This window comes from Syngnathus leptorhynchus, chromosome 11 (assembly GCF_054491065.1).
Source record: "Syngnathus leptorhynchus isolate UIUO chromosome 11, UIUO_Slep, whole genome shotgun sequence".
Classification (NCBI taxonomy): Eukaryota; Metazoa; Chordata; class Actinopteri; order Syngnathiformes; family Syngnathidae; genus Syngnathus; species Syngnathus leptorhynchus.
This window is the reverse complement of record NC_141205.1, coordinates 1,881,221-1,901,243: the sequence shown is the minus strand read 5'-3', so window position 1 is coordinate 1,901,243 and position 20,023 is coordinate 1,881,221. Positions and strand designations below refer to the sequence as shown.

The following is a 20,023-nucleotide window of genomic DNA, read 5'->3' as shown; positions in this document are numbered from 1 at the left end:
TCTGTCGGTGCACGACCGCTGATTTCTTCCAGGGTCAAGGTGTCTAAGGCTATCGCATGCTATGAGTATGTTTACAGATTCCTTGAGATGTCTAAATGACATTTCCTGGTCCTGGTGGACCTTATAAAGTGCAGTAAAAAGTCCCGCTCAGGACTGAAATTGAAATACTGGTGCGCAGTAGGTACAATGTGGTGACTCAGCATAATGTATGCTTTTTTTTTTTTTTTTGCCATTTAATAGAAACTTGAATATATTATTTATAAACTCATCAGACTTACCAAAATGCCAGTTACTGCAACAATGGCCATTATATAAAGTTCTTGGCAAAGACAAGAGGTTGTACACGAGAGAGAGAGATACGTGGGTGGCATTAAAACAAGCAGGAAAGTCAACGAGGACAAGAGAGGGCAAGGAAATAAAAGTCATTACAAAGGTCTGGATTTGGATTTTTGTGGGCTTGGCTGCACCCAAAGTGTGAGAAAGTGCAAGCACAAAAGCTCATTGCAAACATTTCTCCCGAGACACTTTATGCAATTCAGGAATGCATCTATAGTATGCGCGCTTTACACAACTATCAGATTTGGCTGAAGTCCACTTTCAAAACGTAACCGCAATGTCAAAAATCATGGAGATGACCGGCTGATATTCACAGACTGTTGTTGGAAAAGAGCTTCCATGTTTGAAAACAGATGTGCAGAAAAGGTCATACTATTGACAGATAAGGCCTAAAGGCTTCCACGTGGTAAACATTATCTGTCGTGTGTGGTTAGGATCCTTTGTTAGTTTTCCAGCCATGTGACTGACCCGACACTCGGGTCCGTGGACGCGGCATTCGAGTAAATCTAGTTATTCGTTTCGTCTGACATATATTGTGCATGTAAACGCCGGACATATTTTGCAAGATAAAGCCTGTGGTTAGACATCAATATTTCGATCATGATCGTCCAGTCATTTCCGAAGACAGCACCTAGCCCACCTTACTTTCATATTTATAACTAGCATTCTAAAGGTAACCATGACGGACAAAGAATCTGAAGGAGCTCCAATTTATGTGGAAATGAAAGGCAAAATGCGGTAAGGTTCTGGGTCCATTTGGTTCAATCCGACAGGAAGCCGTGATTGAGGAGGACTCAAGCAGTTGCAATACTTAACACTCTAATGAATGTTTTACTGGGGTGACGTGACTTCTGCCGTCCAGCTGCGGCTGCCGTAATCGGCACGCCGTTGCTTTCCCTCATCGGGGTGGCTGTGTGTGTTGAGCAAAGCTCATCTGAAGTCACAGTGAGAGGCCAATTGGACACCTCAGCGCCCCACTGTTTGAGCTTGGGCTTTGGGTAGTGTTGGAGGAGGGGTGGTGGTGGTGGACGAAACGGGGAGATGGGATGAGGGGGTGTCAGATGACTGCTTTAAGAAGAGATGGCCAGCTTCGACTAACTGTTGTCTAGGAGTATGGGATCTTTTTTTTTTTTTTTAACAAGTCATTTAACATACTTTCACCAGTGCTTCCAGATGTGTTAGAGCATGAGAAGTGAGAAAATTACTTTTACTTTGGCTGTTTTTTTTAGAGCTTCTCTTCAAAAGTGTGGAATATTTAAACAGATCCTGTGGTGTCTTCACTCATGGTACTGTCCGCCTTTTGTTGACTGCTGCTAGCTTCGGGCGAAAGAAATGAATAAATGCAATCAGCATAACACAGAGTCGCATCTTTGTTTCCAATGTGATATTGTGCTCAGCAGTTTGTCTCCATAAGCCTGTTAAAGAGCGGAGCGTCCCAGGCCTTTTGTCAACAGTCACCTTTCATTGTGTGTTGGATTACTGCCCCCATCCAGCGGGGTTCACACGTCTGTCTGGCAGTAATTTTCTACATCACTACACAAAAATAAATAAATTCCCCAAATGTAGAGCACTTTTCATGTCTACACATAAAAGGTATTCGAGGAATCTTGAACTTTTCTTAAACACTCAGATTCCTAATAAGCGTCTATGCTGCTCACGCACAACATCTGCCTTGCTTCATGGGAAGGGGCGTGGCCGGAGAGGAAGGGTTAAAGAAACCAGCAGGAAGACGGGTGCAGGGCTGGGCCTCAACAAGGGAGGGAGGGCTGTATAAAAGTGACCGAACACAAGTGGTGCTTTATCCATCCTGCTCCGGCTAAGAGGAAACCTTAAACTGCTGCTGAACCAGCTTTACTTCTATTTTTCCCTCCATTTTTGACCAGCGCCGTCAGACACATGGCAGCAGCATCTCCTCAGAGAGCAGGGCCACCCTCAAGCATGCTGGCCTTGGCGTTCCTCCTTGTCATGATCGGTGAGTAATATCTTTCAATGTTACAAAGTGGAAAAAAAAGTTTGTTCAACAAGTTAAGCTGCAGTGAAAGCAGAGCGGGGGGGAGAAGTTTGAATGGTCTTCCAGTTTGAATCCAGGATTTAACCCTATGAGCTTTCTCATCCTGATGATCTACAGTTTGCTTTGATTTAAATAAAATAAAAAAATAAAAAAAAAATTAAAAAAAAAAACTTGCTTTGGGGGTAATTGCTTTTTGGAGCCTCAAGATGTGGTGCGCCAAGGCAAACAAAGAGATCATCTCAGCCATCATTGTGGGATCTCAAGTGAGACATTCAAGTTGACTGATGGAGTTGAACTATCTGGAAAATTGGATCAGCTCGCGTGCTCAAGTTCAACTGAAGAAATTATATAAAAGTTGTTCCTAGTCGACGTAACGGCAGCTTCATTTATTTTCCTCTGCAACATCTTAGGGTGACCTCATGCTTTGTTTCGTCACCAATCCTTGCACAATGAATTTTGGCCTTTTAACATTTTTTTTCCCTTCAAAAGCTACTTGGAATTCATCTAATTTCACAAAGCCACCACCAAATAAGGAAATAAACACTTTTTAAGTCTCTCTGTAATCAAAGCCCTTTCCTCAAGTGGAGCTCCAGCCAGGCAATTTAAACCCCACTTCTCTCATCAATCATAACATGAAAGAGCTGGAGGGTCGCCCACAAATAAGATGCAACAAAGCAAAGTTTAAATCAGTCTTTCATATCAAATTGGAGCGAAGAGCAAACTAAACCTCCTGTGTCGTGGCCTTACATTAATCACACATGAGATGATTTAATTCAAAGCAGGTGTCTTCAACAGCTCATGAGCTCATCCACATAGAGAAGTGTTGAAAAAAAAAATTAAAAAAAATGCAGAGATGAATGGCCCAGGCATCAAATATCATCGAAATGGAAACTCCTCAAGTGTTGCTTTACATTTGAAGCAAACATCTGCTTCCTGACCTGGATTCAAATAACCAACTGAATTGTTGTGTCAATTTGGGCAACTGGAGCTGGGCTGCATTTTATGCAAGCAAGGAAGACTTAGCTGAGATTTATAAGCCTTCCAGAGTGTAATGGTGACCGGGACAAATGGAGAGAGAGAGAGAGAGAGAGAGAGAGAGAGAGAGAGAGAGAGAGAGTTTTGGTAACATAATGAACAGGCCCTCATGGGAAAACTCCTGCGGTAAAAAACCTTCAACAAGCTTCTTGTGGAAAAATGGGGACATAAGTCAAGGATATTTCTCGTGTTTGGATAGACCACCTAACATATTTCACCGCAACACAATATAAGATTTGTGTGCACTGTGAAGTGGTTTTAGGGCGGCTCTTCAGTCCGGCAGCGAACCCAACCCAAGGTTCCTGCCAAGCTAGGAGTATGGAATTATGGTAATCATTGTTTGTATAGCCGCTATACACGTAGTAAATGTAGTCCAATAGGCAATATAGCACCAGTGTCATTCAGTCACTTCCCAGTCAAGTACATACTGAGAACTGTTCATAATACATGGATATCTTTGGTAAAAATGATTTGAAAAGCAACTTTAGTTAAGGCCCTTTTTTTTTTTTTTTTTTTGAGTTTTTCATTGTTCACAAAATATCTTAATTTTACCTTCCCACTTCTTAACACTCTTTAGTTGGTCCCAGTGGTAAGCTTTACTCTAGACCTCCTGTTGATTAGTCAGTTAATTGTCAATTCCATATTAGAATGGAAATGTTGCCGGGTAGACTGGGAAGACAAGCGCTAAATCCTGATTATTATTATTATCTCGACAGAGCAGGGAATTCATGCTGAGTTTACATTTAATGTCAGCATGCAGCAGCATCATGCATAGTAATGCATTTGGGTGCACTTAAATCATTGACCAGTTACAAGCTGATGTGCTGATTCTTGTACTTGATGGAGCTATTGCTTTCCTGTTTACATAACCCACAGTGGAACATAACCATGTTAGGTGTTTAGCAGTCGAGCACTCTTTTAATTCGGAAAGTCAATCCCATACAAGTTGAATTTGTTTCAGTGACCAAACTCGTAAATCCAAACCTTTGTACCTCAAATCCGTGGATATCCTACTCATTGTTTGGACAAGGAAATTGGAACAAACACACACATACACACTTGAATGTTTACAACAATTTGGTACACTATTTAGAGAAACGTTTACCGTCCCAAAATACCAGATTATTTTAATCAAACCAATTCATGCTTTAAAGTTGTAAACATGGACGGCAAGTTGACGGCAATGTTAACCGCTTAAAACACTGAACAATGCTTCAAAATCTTTACACAGACTAAGTGCACTCACTCCAGGAGTCTTAATGGCTTGTTAGAGGAAACACCAGCCCTGATGCATACACTAATAGTTACCTTTCTGAAAATGCAGTACCTCTCAAATTCCTTCATAGTGTGCAATCAATACATCCGCCGAGGCAGGCCCATCCCTCAAACTTTTACCTGCACACAATGGAACCTAACTTGCCTATTCTGAACAAAGCCAAATGTGAGCGTGTAGACTGCAAAGGGGGATGGTGAGGTCCCACAGCCAATTGAAAGCAGATGTCACGTTTCCTGATTGTGGCCCTCAAAAGCAGGCACGGCATTTTTGATAAGCGGCTCTCTGGGTCGGGTCAGCTGCAGCTGGGCAGCAGTGGGTGAAATACGCGTCGCTTCTACGGACATGATTGAAACCATGAAGGCCCGTTGTTTTTCTGCCAAGGGGAGAGAACGGGACGGCCATCAATCGCTCTGACAGAAATGAAGGGGTGGGGGTATTCGGCATAGCCAAGATACTGGGGGTCAGCAGCCTGTTGTTTCAAAGAGGGTAGAGTTGCAGAGCGCATTTCACCCAAAGGGGCGAGGCACTGGTGTCACATTCCTCCAAATGTTCTTAACTCTACGACTTGGGTTTATTTGGAGGAACGGGATATGAAATTACATTGACTTCTCATTTAATTAATAGGTGGCAAAAGGTATTTGAGTTGTTTTGATGAAGTTGTTCAATGAACTGAACTTTGTGAACTGAAGAGTAAAGAAAAAGATGGACATCAGCTCCACTCACACAACTTGCCATGCTGAAAATGGAAGACAGCATGGCGTCACCAAATGTTACGCTGATTAGTAAAGGCTACCACGGTGTAAATTTACGTCTTTGTGAAGACAGAAGCTTTGATGTATACAAGGACGGTGTTGTCCCTTTTGTGACGAGTAATCTCATTGGAAAGGTCAAGTTTTTGACCAATGCTGACCCACAGTCAAGCACAGAGTGGCGATTTTAAGCAACTATATTAGGCCATCCGTCACGTCTTTAACCGCAGCTAAATCAAGACGGAGCATGGCATTCATACGTATAGCATGAAGAAAACATCTGCTGGGAACACAGAGGTCTTTATTGAAATGGTCACAGTGAGTCACAACGGCTTCAGTGTTGACAATAAGCTTTCAAATCGCCATGCAATTACATTTTGGTCGCAGTTGGAAAACCTAAATGGTTGAAATCTTAGAAAAATATGAGGGCTTTGTGCCATCCGTCACACAATTATGATTCGGAGAAATTTTGGAATGTTGTTGGTCCAGTGGAGAATGCAGATGCCATATTATTTGGGCACAAGATGATGCAAATGGGAAGAAGACAAGTTTAATAGCAAAGAAAGGCAGGGCGAGTTCTCGCTAACCGTGGGAAATATGTTGCTCGTTATTTGTCCCGGCCAGTGAAATAAAGAACACATGTAGTGAGAGGAGATGGCTATGGTCTGGCTCTTGACACGTTCCTCTTCCGAATGTGGGAGGTGTGTATGTCTCACCTCAGAAGGATGCCTGGGATTAGCAATGCGTGACTGGGAGAGGGCGAGCAGTGAGTGAGGGGAGTGGAGCCGGCAGGCTTCGAGCCAACCGCATTCCTCCATCCCCGGTCCCGAGAGATGGGGAGAGGGGGGTCTTTTGGGCTGGAATATATATATACAGACCACTCCAGTCCTCTTTCTGGTGGGAAAATCGAAGATGGAGTGATGAAGTCAGCGCAAGGGGTCAAGGCTAATTACCATCATGTTTCAGGAGGTTTGCTGAAATTGTCCAAAGGGACACAAAACTGATGATCACAAATGTTCATCGTAGAAAAATGGCGGGAGGGCTGGGGCCACTGTATTACGTTTGAAGTCAAGTGAAATGGAAACTCTGTGGTAGATCATTTTGGGTCGCACGTCAAACTTGTCCGGATGTCTGAAAAATGTTTCCCACGGGGAATCATTGAAATAGTTGAAACATCAAACCTCATAACTTTACACATGGTGATGAATAAAAACACCAAACAAGTTAGAGAATCCGTTGTAAATTGTAAATATAAAACTTTGAATCGTTTGATAACTGGTGGAGCCCACTTTATGTACCTTCTTAGAATCTGGTTCTTCGGTGAAGATTTGTGCACAGCCACAATGTTAATCTCAAAATATGTACAAGACAGCAAGGTTCTGTGGGGTTCAAGGGTCACTCGCAATAATACGTCAAAATGATTTTCTAACACCACTGAGGGACGGTGCCATGCCCCACAGGTCTACTTCAGCTCCACCACAAAGAGGGAGCCGCGACGGAGCTAAAAACAACGCATCTTAGCTTCTCACCACTCTGCCACTTGACTCAGTCATGTTTGTGTAACAAAATCTCCAATTTATGCACTAGCAATTTCCAACCTCATCCTTTTTCTGCTAAATTAAACAAGCGGACCACCCAGAGACAAAGAAGGATGGCAGCTGTAGACAGCCTACAGACCAGGGTTATAAAAGAGAGAGACAGAAGGTCAGGGGCTGATCGTCAGGTCATGTACTATGTTTTGTAGAAACCACCAAATATTATGGACAACGTTGCAAACTCCAAAAATGAGCAACTTAAGTTCTCACCTTGTCACTCCCGCTTTGACACACGGCTTTAACCGGGTGAGCCGTGCCACCTGGAAAAAGTTAACAAAGTACGCGATGGGGAGTATACGTTCCGTGTACATCCGTGTTTTTAAATCAATCCTTCCTGCAGTAGATTCCCTCACCCCTTTGTTCGCAAGACATTGTTGAATGTCTACTCCATTTGGTCAGATTGTACCTGAACCAAGAACCAAGCAGTCAAGTAAAAAAACACAAAAGGTGACACATGGCGAAAACTTTAGAAGGTCAGGTATGTTTGAAACCATATTTCCCCTATACACATACATATAATGAGCAGCTGTCATGGACAGTTGCAAACAGAGAGCATGGCAGAGGGCCTCTGTGAAGATTTTTGGCCGCTGCACCTGCTCACACAAAAAAATGCAGCGTGGCACCTGCTTGTCACATTGATTTACCAAATGAAGCAAGCAGCAGACAGACGTGTGGCAGTTGGCACATCACCAAATGTTGTGTTGTAGAAGTGACTACCTTTAGTTCTTCTTACAAAAACAGTGTTGGGGGAAAAACCTTTAAAAAAAACTTTCCAGTCACGGCAACTCTAGATTGGAAGTAAACAGATCAAATGGGTAAAAATGTTTACCTATGTGTGTTTGTCTTTGCAGATGTAAACTATATCACTGGGATTTATGATGGAAAGAAGAAAAAAAATCATCATATATCTAATTGCAATGTCTGAAGCCAAGTTTGTGAAAGCAAGGCCAAAATGGAAATAAAAGCCGCATGTAAACAAAGCTGCAAACAATATGACAATTTGCAGAGTGCGGTAAGCAGCAAAACTAACATAGCGAGACAGCAAGTGAGTGAGCTAGAGCGTAATGAGATCTGCAGAGTTGATGCATGATGGGAATGTTTGGGAAGTGAGGTCATGATGGTGGTGCTTTGGCAGGGCAGCGCAAATTTGGGCAGCAGGAATGCCGCCGTGTATTGGTTTGATTGCCGGACCCTCCTCGCTTGCAATTTGATCTGTCACGCCGAACAAAAGGCCTCAAATGCGCCGCCAGCTCACTGTCGGTACAGGGTGGGGTCCCAAAAAGATAAAACAAATATCGCAGTGGAAAGTCACATAGTAAAAATTACACACTAAAACTCAATTTTACAGTCTTAGATGATGAGGGAAAGACCGGAAAATGACATAATGACCAGCTCATAACTCCAAACAGTTGGGAAAGTATTCATGGGTGGTTTAAGGCATCATCAAACTATTATCATCCATCTGTAAAACTTAAATGAGAAGCCTGATTAACTATGAGTACATGTCGAAAGTCCCGAATCAACAGATGAATGCAAAGTGCTTAACGGTTTTTCATCCAAGTTAGGTTTGGCATGGGGGGAAAATAAACCTACGCCCCAGATAGAAGCACGCCAAGACTAAACAGAGCTCCGGCGTGGTTGACAGAACGTGTCACTGTATGGGGTGTGAAACGCTCTCTTTTGGCAATGTAGCCCGCCGCTACAATAATAAATATTTTTCGCACTTTGGCACGAGTCCATCGCGTCGCCTCTGGCGTGTTCAGATTTTCCTGGGAAGCTCTCAACGTCTTTCCCGGTGGGAGGTGAGCGCATTCGGTTGGCAGGGCCATGTCTCGTGATGAGGGAAGGTTTATTTACCAAGGGCTGCAGCGAAGACCTTTTTACTAGCCGCTCATTGACTTAAGATCTCGCTGGCAGATCAGATACTCTTGTGGCTGTACAGTAAGTGCTTCATTGCATGCCATCCGGCCTTCTCAGCCAAGGAATGCAAAGCATGGAGCGTATAATCACTTTTCCCCACCTCTATTAGTGAAGATAACCGAGTTAGCGTACAATTCTGTTATTGTGCCTCGAGATAACTGAATTCTTGCGGCAATGTGAATGCATTACTGTCCACTTTATACCACGTGAGTATTCAAAATGAGGTATGACTTCTTTACAGCTGGGGTGAGAGCACAAGATGACATCGTCACTGAGGCAGCGTCTACCGTGGCCCCAGAAGAATACATCAGAGGAGACATGATTCCTATGACAACCCAAGCACCGGGTAAGATGGAATTTCTCCCCGGGAACCCGTCTTTCTGAATTAACTCCCGTGTGTCTTAAGGTCTGTCTCACTGATGGCAAATATAAGCCTCATAAAGCGCAAAGGAGTTCATATGTATCATCACTTAAACCAGTAGGTATTACCACAAAGAGTAGGACCCCATCGTATAGATACAGCAATGTATGTACTTGAAATGTCAAGGTGCGGTGTAAATATTTAGCTATCATGATAAGGCGGCCAGATTTCTCATCTTGTTTGGATACTTTTCTGGCTTTTACATGGGTACTTAAACATTTACAGGTTCATAAAAATGACTGATGGCTGTTTCCTAAGACAACTTTAACCACTAGTGCTGCATTTCTGGAAAGTCCACTTTTGAGAAAACTCAGGGTCGATAGAGTAGTGAGCTACTTGTCATCAAGTCTGACCGTGGACCGTTTCCACTTAATTTCTTCCTCAGAGTCAGACAATCAAGCGTTTGACGTTTTGATGGAAACCCAACACACCGATGTACAGACGACACCGGTTCCGATTACGAAACAGACGGGACCAGACAGCAAGGCGGTCGAAGACACAGATAGAAGCGGCCAAGTCAGCGTAGACGTGTACGCGGACGAACCCCAAATCCAGGAAAAATGGACTGTCGAACCAGCCCTGCCGAGAGGTGACGGCCCGGACAACATTCCCGATGTGAGATGTCTTCACTGGACGAGTGTTTGTGAGTTTTACTGGGGGAAAATCTTATGGACTCACCTTTGGATTGAACCCTGTAGGGCGACGTGATGTGCGTAGGCAAGGAGGTAGTCCAGGATAAAAATGCTGTCAATCTGAAACTCATCCAGTCCTCCACCTGTGTAAGTAAAATTAGTACAATTAGGAATGAATTATCAACTACTATACTTATGAAATGAATGGCTACAAACACTCCTGTACCTTTTCTATCAGTTCAAAAGGAATCTTTTGATTTTGGTCATCTTGCAGAAAAACACAAAGATGAAGATTCAAAGCGTCCGGGAAGAGTTGTGTGGCGAAGACTGCAAACTGCTGATCTACCAGGAGGACAACACGGATCAGATCCTTGTAGCTGGACAGTATGTCGAAGGTCAGACACGGGAGTAATGATGTTGATACGTACACACGTGTACTTTGGATGGCGATCGATGGAATCACAAGCGTGAGTGAGCCTGGATTATAACTCAAGATGTGCCTCTCCTGTTTTGCAGAAGACATAAAAGCCTGGGTTAACAAGTTCAACAATGACAACATCAAAGACAAGGTAGGGAAAAAGATAGAAAGATGCTTAATACTTTATTGCTTACTTTTTGTGTTTTTTTTTTTGTCTGAGCAGACTGGTGTGAAGGAGGCGGTCCCTCACTGGAGGAAGAACTCTAAATTGGTGCTGGTTTCCCTGTTGCTGAGTGGCCTGCTGCTGGCTGCTCTGCTGGTCGCCGGTTATTACTTTAAGACCCACCGCAAGAATTCCAAAGGAGTCCGGCTGGTGAGTGAATAAAATGACATAGACACTTGAAAAAAATAGAGCCATGAAAACAGGAAATCAAGAACAGACTCTGTGGCGTTCCATTTTAGGTGGAAATACCAAGAACCACTGGACTTATTGCCTTGTACAGGTCACTTTTATTGGCTTGATAATAAGTTCTAGTGTGTCGATATGCAGGAGCCAGTAGCAATCAATCAATCAATTTTTTAAATGTAACAATAATGAATATCATGCAGAATATCTATCTATCTATCTATCTATCTATCTATCTATCTATCTATCTATCTATCTATCTATCTATCTATCTATCTATCTATCTATCTATCTATCTATCTATCTATCTATCTATCTATCTATCTATCTATCTATCTATCTATCTATCTATCTATCTATCTATCTATCTATCTATCTATCTATCTATCTATCTATCTATCTATCTATCTATCTATCTATCTATCTATCTATCTATCTATCTATCTATCTATCTATCTATCTATCTATCTATCTATCTATCTATCTATCTATCTATCTATCTATCTATCTATCTATCTATCTATCTATCTATCTATCTATCTATCGAAGTGAATTAAAAGAAATACAACTTACCATTACACTGAACATAGTTGTAAATACTGGAAGCTTTTGCATGTTTTCCATCTCATCTTCTGTTCCATAGCCCGGTGTGTCGTAAAATGGGACGTTGGCATCGAGCTCCCAAAAATGAAGCATTTCTCAGTTTCACTCTTTCTATTTCACTTGCATTTTCACTTTTGCAAGTAAGTTGTTTTTTTGAAGTGTGGATTTTAGATTATGAATGACATTCTCAGTTAATCACTGGCAAAGGCATACTTGACTGACTCAACTCAAACCACCACAAGTTTTTTTTCTTTTTAATCCCGCCTTTTACCACGAGAGCTACACATGGTTTCAGTTCCATTTCCAACCTTGCTCATGACATCATCTCTTAGAGTTACAGCACAGGGGTACGCCCATGACAGTGTTTTGATGGAACAGCTATTGTTCAAGGTCCCGAGTATCACGTCTACAGATCTTATAGCCTGCACCACTCTTCAGAAGTAAATGCCATCAGAAAGAGTTAGTGTGACAGTCGTCCGCTCGATGACCTCCCGACGGACATGTTCATCTTAGTTCACAAAGCTGAACCCCATAAAGTTCATTTAGAGAGAATGCGTTTGTTTACTTTGGGGGTACGCCTGCACGAGCAAATCCATTCTCACTTCACACGTTCTTGCCTGATTCCACATTCTATTTGAACAGGAAAATTAAACATTGGTTGTTTGTGTTAGCTTGACACTCACACTGTAAAATAAATACAATAATTACAATTAAAAAAAAATGCTGTGTGCTTTCAACAGGCTGAATCTTACCAGGTGGATGAGGAGAACCAGGCCAACACCCTGGTGTCCGTCGCCCCCCTGCCCCAGGAGCCCGTCGACAAGCCCGCCGTCGCTAATGGAGAATCTCCACCAGAAAATGGAACCAATCCCGCCCCAACCACCAATGGGCACTCTGCCTCAGGCCCGACCCCGGAGGCTGACACAGAGATGTGAACCTCCCTCCCCGATGTTCAACCACTGGTTCATTCTACCCGCATTCCCTCTGTCTGCTGCCTTGAAGGCTTTCCACACATTGGAGAGACAAATCTGAGCAACCCCCCCCTAATCCACCACGCAGAACAATGACATCAGCGAGGTTCATACTGACATTAATGACAATGCCTGTAATGTGAAAAGTTTGGAATTCCGGGCCCGCCAAGAGGAGCCTGAATAGGACGTATTTGGGACTAAAAGTGATCAGCAGTGGCCTGTCTTGGATTTGTCAATACTTCTTACCTTTAGTTTTGTAGAGTCAGCAGAGTACAGTCAAATATCTTCTTTTTTTGTCAAGCAAAGGTCCAGTAAAGCAACATAGACTAGGTTTTATATTCTTGTAAAAAGGTTTGAAACTTACCGTGTTTTTTTTTGTGTGTTTTTTTTTAATGTTCTCAATCTTTTCATGGCTTCCCGACCTGCTCATAAACTTATTAGAAAAAAAATCAAGTGTACCACTTGCACTGCAGCAGGTATTAAATGGGATCCAATAATCTTTACCAAACCGGGATTTAGCTACCAGTATACCTGGGCCAATTTGAAAAAGTTGCAAAAATAGAATGCTGTGTTAGCATTCAATATAAAAACCAAAGCTCTGTTGCAACCTGCATGATCCGTTTGGATTTAATGAAGAGATAGAGACAATGCTATTCACACCTAAAAATAATTGGCAAAAGTATGTTTTGACCATTTGTGTTTGCATGTTGATTTTTTTAATGTGACATGAGTGTGCAGCTTTTTTGTTTTATATTCAGAATAAAGTGAAAAAGCACAAACTATAGAGTTAGCTGTCAATCATATCAGAATGCAACGTGTTTTTAGCTCTTCTTTTGCTGTATCTAAAAGTAGATTTATCACCGTCTCTTCACAACCGTTTACTTTTATTTTTTTTACTTTAACCTGCAAGGTACATTTGGAGTACATGCATACCAATAATAGGGACAAATTTGATCATTTTATCTTCACCTCTGTTTTGTGCTTGGGGAGTCAAATTGAGGCTGCGGCCTTCCTATGTGACTTTTATTCTTAGGTTTTGGAGTATGTTCTACCCTGTGCTTACATGATTGTTCTGCAGGTAGGCTATTTATCTCCTGCATTGCAAAAACCTGCATGTTGAGTTGATTGAAACAAACAAACAAACAAACAAACAAACAAACAAACAAACATTTAACAAACAATTTTGTTCTTGGGTGCAAATGCAAGTGTGAAAGGATGTTTTTCTAAATAAAACCAGCCAAGAGCCTGCTGGAAGGCTTTACTTACCCGGTGAATCACAAATCCACCAGTGGGAATCTCTTTTGGGAAGTTTTCCAACCGCAACTCAGCGACGATATACTAGCAGAAAACATACAGAGATAGTTGGATATGACAAAGATAAAATAATATTACTCAATGTAGTGAAATAGTACACAAACTTGTATGTGCACATGTTTACACTGAGGACAGTTTTAGCCTAATTTAATCAGCATGGGGATTTTAACAATTTAGTAGCATGCAATTAAAAGAATCTCTCATTCTACTTTGATTTATATTAAAATTGTTTGTAAAATGCACGAGTGAAGAAATAACAGTTGGCCTACCTTATGACAGGTGCACACTTGAATGACGTTGTTAGGTTTTCGTGCCAATTTAGATTAATTTGAATGCAAACAATGATGCCTCGGCTCAAGGTTTATTGATGAAGTCTGTGCAGAGGAGGGGAGGCCACGTGAGAAAGAAGCCAATTAAACGTGGAACAAATAACTATTTCAGTAACTTTTGGTGAATCAGTGAGTCTCGCTAATTGGCAGTTGCCGTGAATGACAAGGTAATTGGGGGCAATAATTTTCCTCCTGTCTTTCTTCTTCATCTTCATCTTCATCTTCTTCCGCTTCTTCCCTTCTGAAAGAGGGGAACCACCACCCCAGTCTGCCAATCCAGAGGCACCGTCCCCGATGTCCACGCAATGCTGTAGAGGCGTGTCAGCCAAGACAGCCCCACAACATCCAGAGCCTTTAAGAACTCCGGGCGGATCTCATCCACCCCCGGGCCTTGCCACCAAGGAGTTTTTTAACTACCTCAGTGACTTCGACCTCCGAGATTGGAGAGTCCGCCTCAGAGTCCCCAGGCCCTGCTTCCACAAAGGAAGGCGTGTTGGTGGAATTGAGGAGGTCTTCGAAGTATTCCCCCCACCGACTCACGACATCCCGAGTCGAGGTCAGCAGCACACCATCTCCACTGTAAACAGTGTTGACCGTGCACTGCTTCCCCCTCCTGAGACGCCGGATGGTGGACCAGAATTTCCTCGAAGCCGTCCGGAAGTCATTCTCCATGGCCTCGCCAAACTCCTCCCACGCCCGAGTTTTTGCCTCAGCAACCGCAGAAGCCGCGTTCCGCTTGGCCATCCGGTACCTGTCAGCTGCCTCCGGAGTCCCGCAGGCCAAAAAGGCCCTATAGGACTCCTTCTTCAGCTTGACGGCATCCCTTACCGCCGGTGTCCACCACCGGGTTCGGGGATTGCCGCCACGACAGGCACCAACAACCTTACGGCCACAGCTCCGGTCGGCTGCCTCAACAATGGAGGCGCGGAACAAGGTCCACTCGGACTCAATGTCCCCCGCCTCCCCCGGGACGTGGGAAAAGCTCTGCCGGAGGTGGGAGTTGAAGCTCCTCCTGACAGGGGATTCTGCCAGACGTTCCCAGCAGACCCTCGCAGAGCGTTTGGGTCTGCCCGGTCGGACCGGCATCTTCCCCCACCATCGGAGCCAACCCACCACCAGGTGGTGATCAGTTGACAGCTCCGCCCCTCTCTTTACCCGAGTGTCCAAAACATGCGGCCGCAAATCCGATGACACGACTACAAGGTCGATCAACGAACTGCGGCCTAGGGTGTCCTGGTGCCAAGTGCACACATGGACACCCTTATGCTTGAACATGGTGTTCATTATAGAAAATCCGTGTCGAGCACAGAAGTCCAATAATAGAACACCGCTCGGGTTCAGATCGGGGGGGCCGTTCCTCCCAATCACGCCCTTCCAGGTCTCACTGTCATTGCCCACGTGAGCATTGAAGTCACCCAGTAGAACGATGGAGTCCCCAGAAGGAGCGCTCTCCAGCACTTCCTCCAGGGACTCTAAGAAGGGTGGGTACTCTGAGCTGCCGTTCGGTGCATAGACACAAACAACAGTCAGGACCCGTCCCCCCACCCGAAGGCGGAGGGAGGCTACCCTCTCGCTCACCGGGGTGAACCCCAATGTGCAGGCGCCCAGCCGGGGGGCAATAAGTATGCCAACACCTGCTCGACGCCTCTCACCGTGGGCAACTCCAGAGTGGAAGAGAGTCCAGCCCCTCTCGAGAGGGCTTGTACCAGAGCCCAAACTATGTGGAGGCAAGTCCGACTATGTCTAGTCGGAACCTTTCTGCCTCACACACCAGCTCGGGCTCCTTTCCAGCCAGAGAGGTGACATTCCATGTCCCTAGAGCCAGCCTCTGCAGCCGGGGATCGGACCGCCAAGGTCCCCGCCTTTGGCCGCCGCCCAGCTCACTATGCACCCGACCCCTTTGGCCCCTCCTATAGGTGGTGAGCCCATTGGAAAGGGGACCCACGTCTTCTTTTCGGGCTATGCCCGACCGGACCCCATGAGCGAAGGCCCGGCCACCAGGCGCTCGCCTTCGAGCCCCACCTCCAGGCCTGGCTCCAGAGAGGGGTTCGGTGACCCACGTCCGGGCGAGGGAAAACGAAATCCATATATCTTTTTCATCATAAGGGGTCTTCTGAGCCATGCTTTGTCTGGCCCCTCACCTAGGACCCTTTTGCCATGGGTGACCCTACCAGGGGCATGAAGCCCCAGACAACATGGCTTCTAGGATCATAAGGGCACGCAAACCCCTCCACCACGATAAGGTGACGACTCACGGAGGGGTTCCTCCTCCTGTCTTTTATAAACATAATTTAAATTGGATATTTATATTGAGAGTTGGGCCAAGCTTGCCCGTGCGCAACCTGAGCAATTACAAATTAGGCGGAACTGATAGTCGAACTACTGTGTAGCCGGAACCTATATAGTATCGCACCATGCTCACCTTTAAGCGATCCGGCTGGCTCACCTGATGACAGTATTGTTATTGAAATTATTGTACAATATTACGTGGTTGAACTAAAATAAAGGACCAACAGAAGCCGAGTCAATCAGCTATTTTGCTTTGAGAAGACAAAACTTTATTCTGATGATCAACACTTCCGAAACGTAAACAATTATAGAAGATATTACTACGGCCAATGTTGACGGTAGTTATGGCGTCACTTGAATTCAAACAAAAAATGATCAATAGTTTTTGTGAAGATGAAAACAATGTGCAGTTCAGATTGTTTGACACGTTTGTGTTGAAATGTATAGCTGTAAACACTTTGAAATGACTACTACTAAAAACCGTAAACAGCAGCTGGCAATGATTTTTCTATTACACAACAGAAGGAAACACTAAAAAGCTAATTCGAGTCAATGAGTTTTCAACACAGAGCAATCTTGAGTATTATACCGCCACTTTGTGGAGGAAATATACAATTGCATTCAAGATACAAAAATAAGCCATCTGAAAGTGTCGCTGTGTCAAAAACTGGAACCTTTGAGATGATTTGAGTTTTGAAGTGTCTGTGACGTAATGCTATCGTCATTGACATTTCCCTTCATTCGCTACTTTGTTTAGTTACGTAAAAGAACCGAGGCTGTGAGCACGACAAAGAGAAGCGATTTACGGTAAAAACCAAACCAAAAAAAGGCACTTAAAACCACGTGACGCGAGTGATGTTTGTAAATATGCGTCAGCCACATGTGATTCCTGGGATGACGTCGTGTTTCGCGGAGCTCTGGACCAATCGGCGTCCGGGGGAGTGTCTGTAGGTTGGGCCGCTGGTGTTTGCGCTATGGAAAATCGTTACTGTGGGATACGCCGCAGATAAACGTGCGCTCGTAGGGCCGACTGTGTGCGGCGAAGGGGACAACCGTGGCGGGCCGAGCCCTCACGGAGGGGCGGTTGGACCAACGACACCTCAGCGGCTTTGGAGGGGAACAATCTCGGCGATAAACACGTAAGTTAAGAACGTTATCGCGAGCAGAGAGCGTCGTCGCGCTGCGTAATCTCGCGTCAAGAATACCACTAAAAGTAGTTCCTAATGGTTGCGCGAAGTGCTCCTAATAAAAAACCCGACGGCGCTGCTAAGTGCTCAATATGTGATTTGAAATCAAAAGAAAAACCTCAGTCGTCGTCATAACATAGATGCGACGAGGAGTGACAGTGTGCTCCTTCAAAACAAGGTTTGGCCTTCAACTTGACAACAGGTAAATGAAACTGCGTCAGAAGAGGAGCTTCGCTTGAGATCCGGTGGGAATTTCCGCCAAGAGAACGGAACGGAGAAACAACGCGTCAACTTGTGCACGCAACTCGGCGTCAAAACTTGACTCGGGGCTTTTCGGGGAGGATGAGAGAGCGATGTAAACAAAACGCGTGGAGCCAAAGCCAGGAATAGGATGCTGCGCAAGAGATGGGCAGTGCGTAATCACGCAGTGGAAGAGTACCGTGTTACGCAGTTGGCACTTGACAATGGCACGCCAAACGAATCGACACGCTCCTTTTTCACTTGTAACAAACTAATGAACATTTCTTTGATACCAAGGCTTACTATTTGACGGCTAAACTGGGTGGACGTCACCGGTGACGCAACGCGCGTCGCGTTTCAATTGACAACATTTTGCTGCGTCAAAAACAACAACGTTGTGCTGCGTCACGAACTGTCAAGAGGTCAACAATAATCTGGCCTCTTTTAAGTGCGCACTTGATATGATTAAAGTCGTTGCGGCTCAGAAGCTCAGGGGGGCGCTGCTGAGTCGCCCTCGGCCCTTCTTCCCTTCCTTCCTTCCTTCCTTCCTTCCTTCCTTCCTTCCTTCCTTCCTTCCTTCCTTCCTTCCTTCCTTCCTTCCTTCCTTCCTTCCTTCCTTCCTTCCTTCCTTCCTTCCAGAAGGATGCTGCTGGCATTTGATTGCGTAGATAAATAAACAGACGGAGGCAGAACGCATGCAGATGCTTCCATTCAGAACGTATGAATCAGTGCCAGTGAATGTTGTTGTTTTTTTGAGGGGGCGGTGAATCATATGCTTTGGAAGTCACCAGGCACAAAATCCTTTGGACCATTTTAGGCAGACGCTAATACTATGATAAAGGTACATGAGGATGGGGTTTATTTGTACCCATTTTTGGCATGAGCAATACAGCTTATATGGCTATATAGCGATTGTCCTTATTCGGTGCCTATCCCAGCTAAATGACGTACCGGTCATTAGTTAATGATTTAAAAGAAAAAAACGATATAGTAAGTAGGATATTAGATCATCTGAAGCTCAGGGGGGCGCTGCTGAGTCGCCCTTTGGCCCTCCTCCTTCCAGAAGGAGATTAAGAAAGTGGCCATGAATGATATTTTTGTTAAAACTACCACCAAATGTAATGTATACAACATGCATCGGGAGGCCACACTTAATGTCTACTTGCCTTGGTAGGTGCTGCTGTTTTGGTTAGCAACACAGTTAAGGGCTATTTGTGTTACTTTAGTGCCTGTGTGTGAATGATAGCATCTCTAAACTTAGGTCGACCAGTTACTACCAGACAAAGTAGGCATTGAGTAAATGACTCATCGTGACAGAACAGGGTTGGCGGTATTTTCACTGAAACCGTTTCAATGAATCCCCCTCCTCACCTGTGTGAGACAACAAACCTGTTGACACGTAGGCCCTTCCAAATGATCATGTGCTTGCTCACCTGCCCATGACCTGTCCGAGGGTGTCGACATTAAAAGGGTTTCCTCAAGGGTTGGGGCTTTTGGGATCAAGTGAAAGATAAATAGCCCTAAACCTGAGACCCCTGAGGGAAATTCATCTGCGGTCATTCAAGACAAACAGGAAGCTAATGACTAGTAATAGTTAATGTGTCATCTGTAGTCCAAAAGTCCTTTCGGAGGCTGAGCAGTGCAACAAGTGACCCACTTTTGCGGATAAGAGAAGCGTGACCTCAATAGTTATTTTGCCACTCTCTTTGAAGGGAGGGGCCCAGTCTCTCAGGCCAAATTAACAACCAGCGCATTGGCTGAGACTCAACTTGTTTTTTGTGGCGACCTGGAGGGACGAGCATGAAAAAAACAAGCCCAATCTATTCTAATAAGATATTGAAAGCCACCTGGAAATCATTTGGGGATGTTGTCCACTTTTGCCTCGAGGCGGGAGCTGAGATTGGCGCTGTATTCCCACCATTACAATGTCTAGTTTTGAATTGGAAACCAGGTACGAGTGCTCACACGTGCTTCGGTGTATTCATTCACCAGGAACCATTTTATGGATGATTGGATAAGTGGATCATATTTGATAACACTGCAGTTGATAATACATGATCTTTTCATCTTGACATTAACACGGAATGTCAAAATAATGCTTTGAAAAAAAATTAGCGAGCCAAAAGGGCATACTTTCTTGCTCTCTCTATTGTCTCAACATAGTCAACAAACCACATTGGAGGTGGCCATCTTGCTTTTAACCCATAACTCTTTCACACTTGGAAATGCAGTAGCCATATATGGCCAGTGGGGGGCATACTAAACAAAAACTACTCAATTAAACAATTCCC

The 20,023-nt window shown here is 44.3% G+C and overlaps 1 protein-coding gene and 1 long non-coding RNA gene across 2 annotated transcripts in view; one reads left to right on the top strand and one right to left on the bottom strand.

Annotated features, from left to right (window-relative positions):
- LOC147048765 (uncharacterized) overlaps positions 1-10,283 on the bottom strand; it is a 31,639-nt gene extending 21,356 nt beyond the window's left edge. Inside the window, exons 1-2 of the long non-coding RNA XR_015067562.1 lie at positions 10,202-10,283; positions 10,022-10,118 (exon numbers count right to left, since the gene is read on the bottom strand). This is a non-coding gene — a long non-coding RNA (uncharacterized LOC147048765). The remainder of the gene's footprint in view (positions 1-10,021; positions 10,119-10,201) is intronic.
- LOC147048764 (hematopoietic progenitor cell antigen CD34) lies at positions 2,164-13,635 on the top strand. The gene is made up of 8 exons (XM_085923971.1): positions 2,164-2,308; positions 9,164-9,268; positions 9,729-9,958; positions 10,042-10,122; positions 10,250-10,370; positions 10,492-10,544; positions 10,617-10,766; positions 12,143-13,635. The coding sequence occupies exons 1-8, from the start codon at positions 2,233-2,235 to the stop codon at positions 12,335-12,337; spliced, it is 1,011 nt and encodes a 336-aa protein (XP_085780097.1). The 5' UTR covers positions 2,164-2,232; the 3' UTR covers positions 12,338-13,635.
- The last annotated feature ends 6,388 nt before the right edge of the window (positions 13,636-20,023 follow it).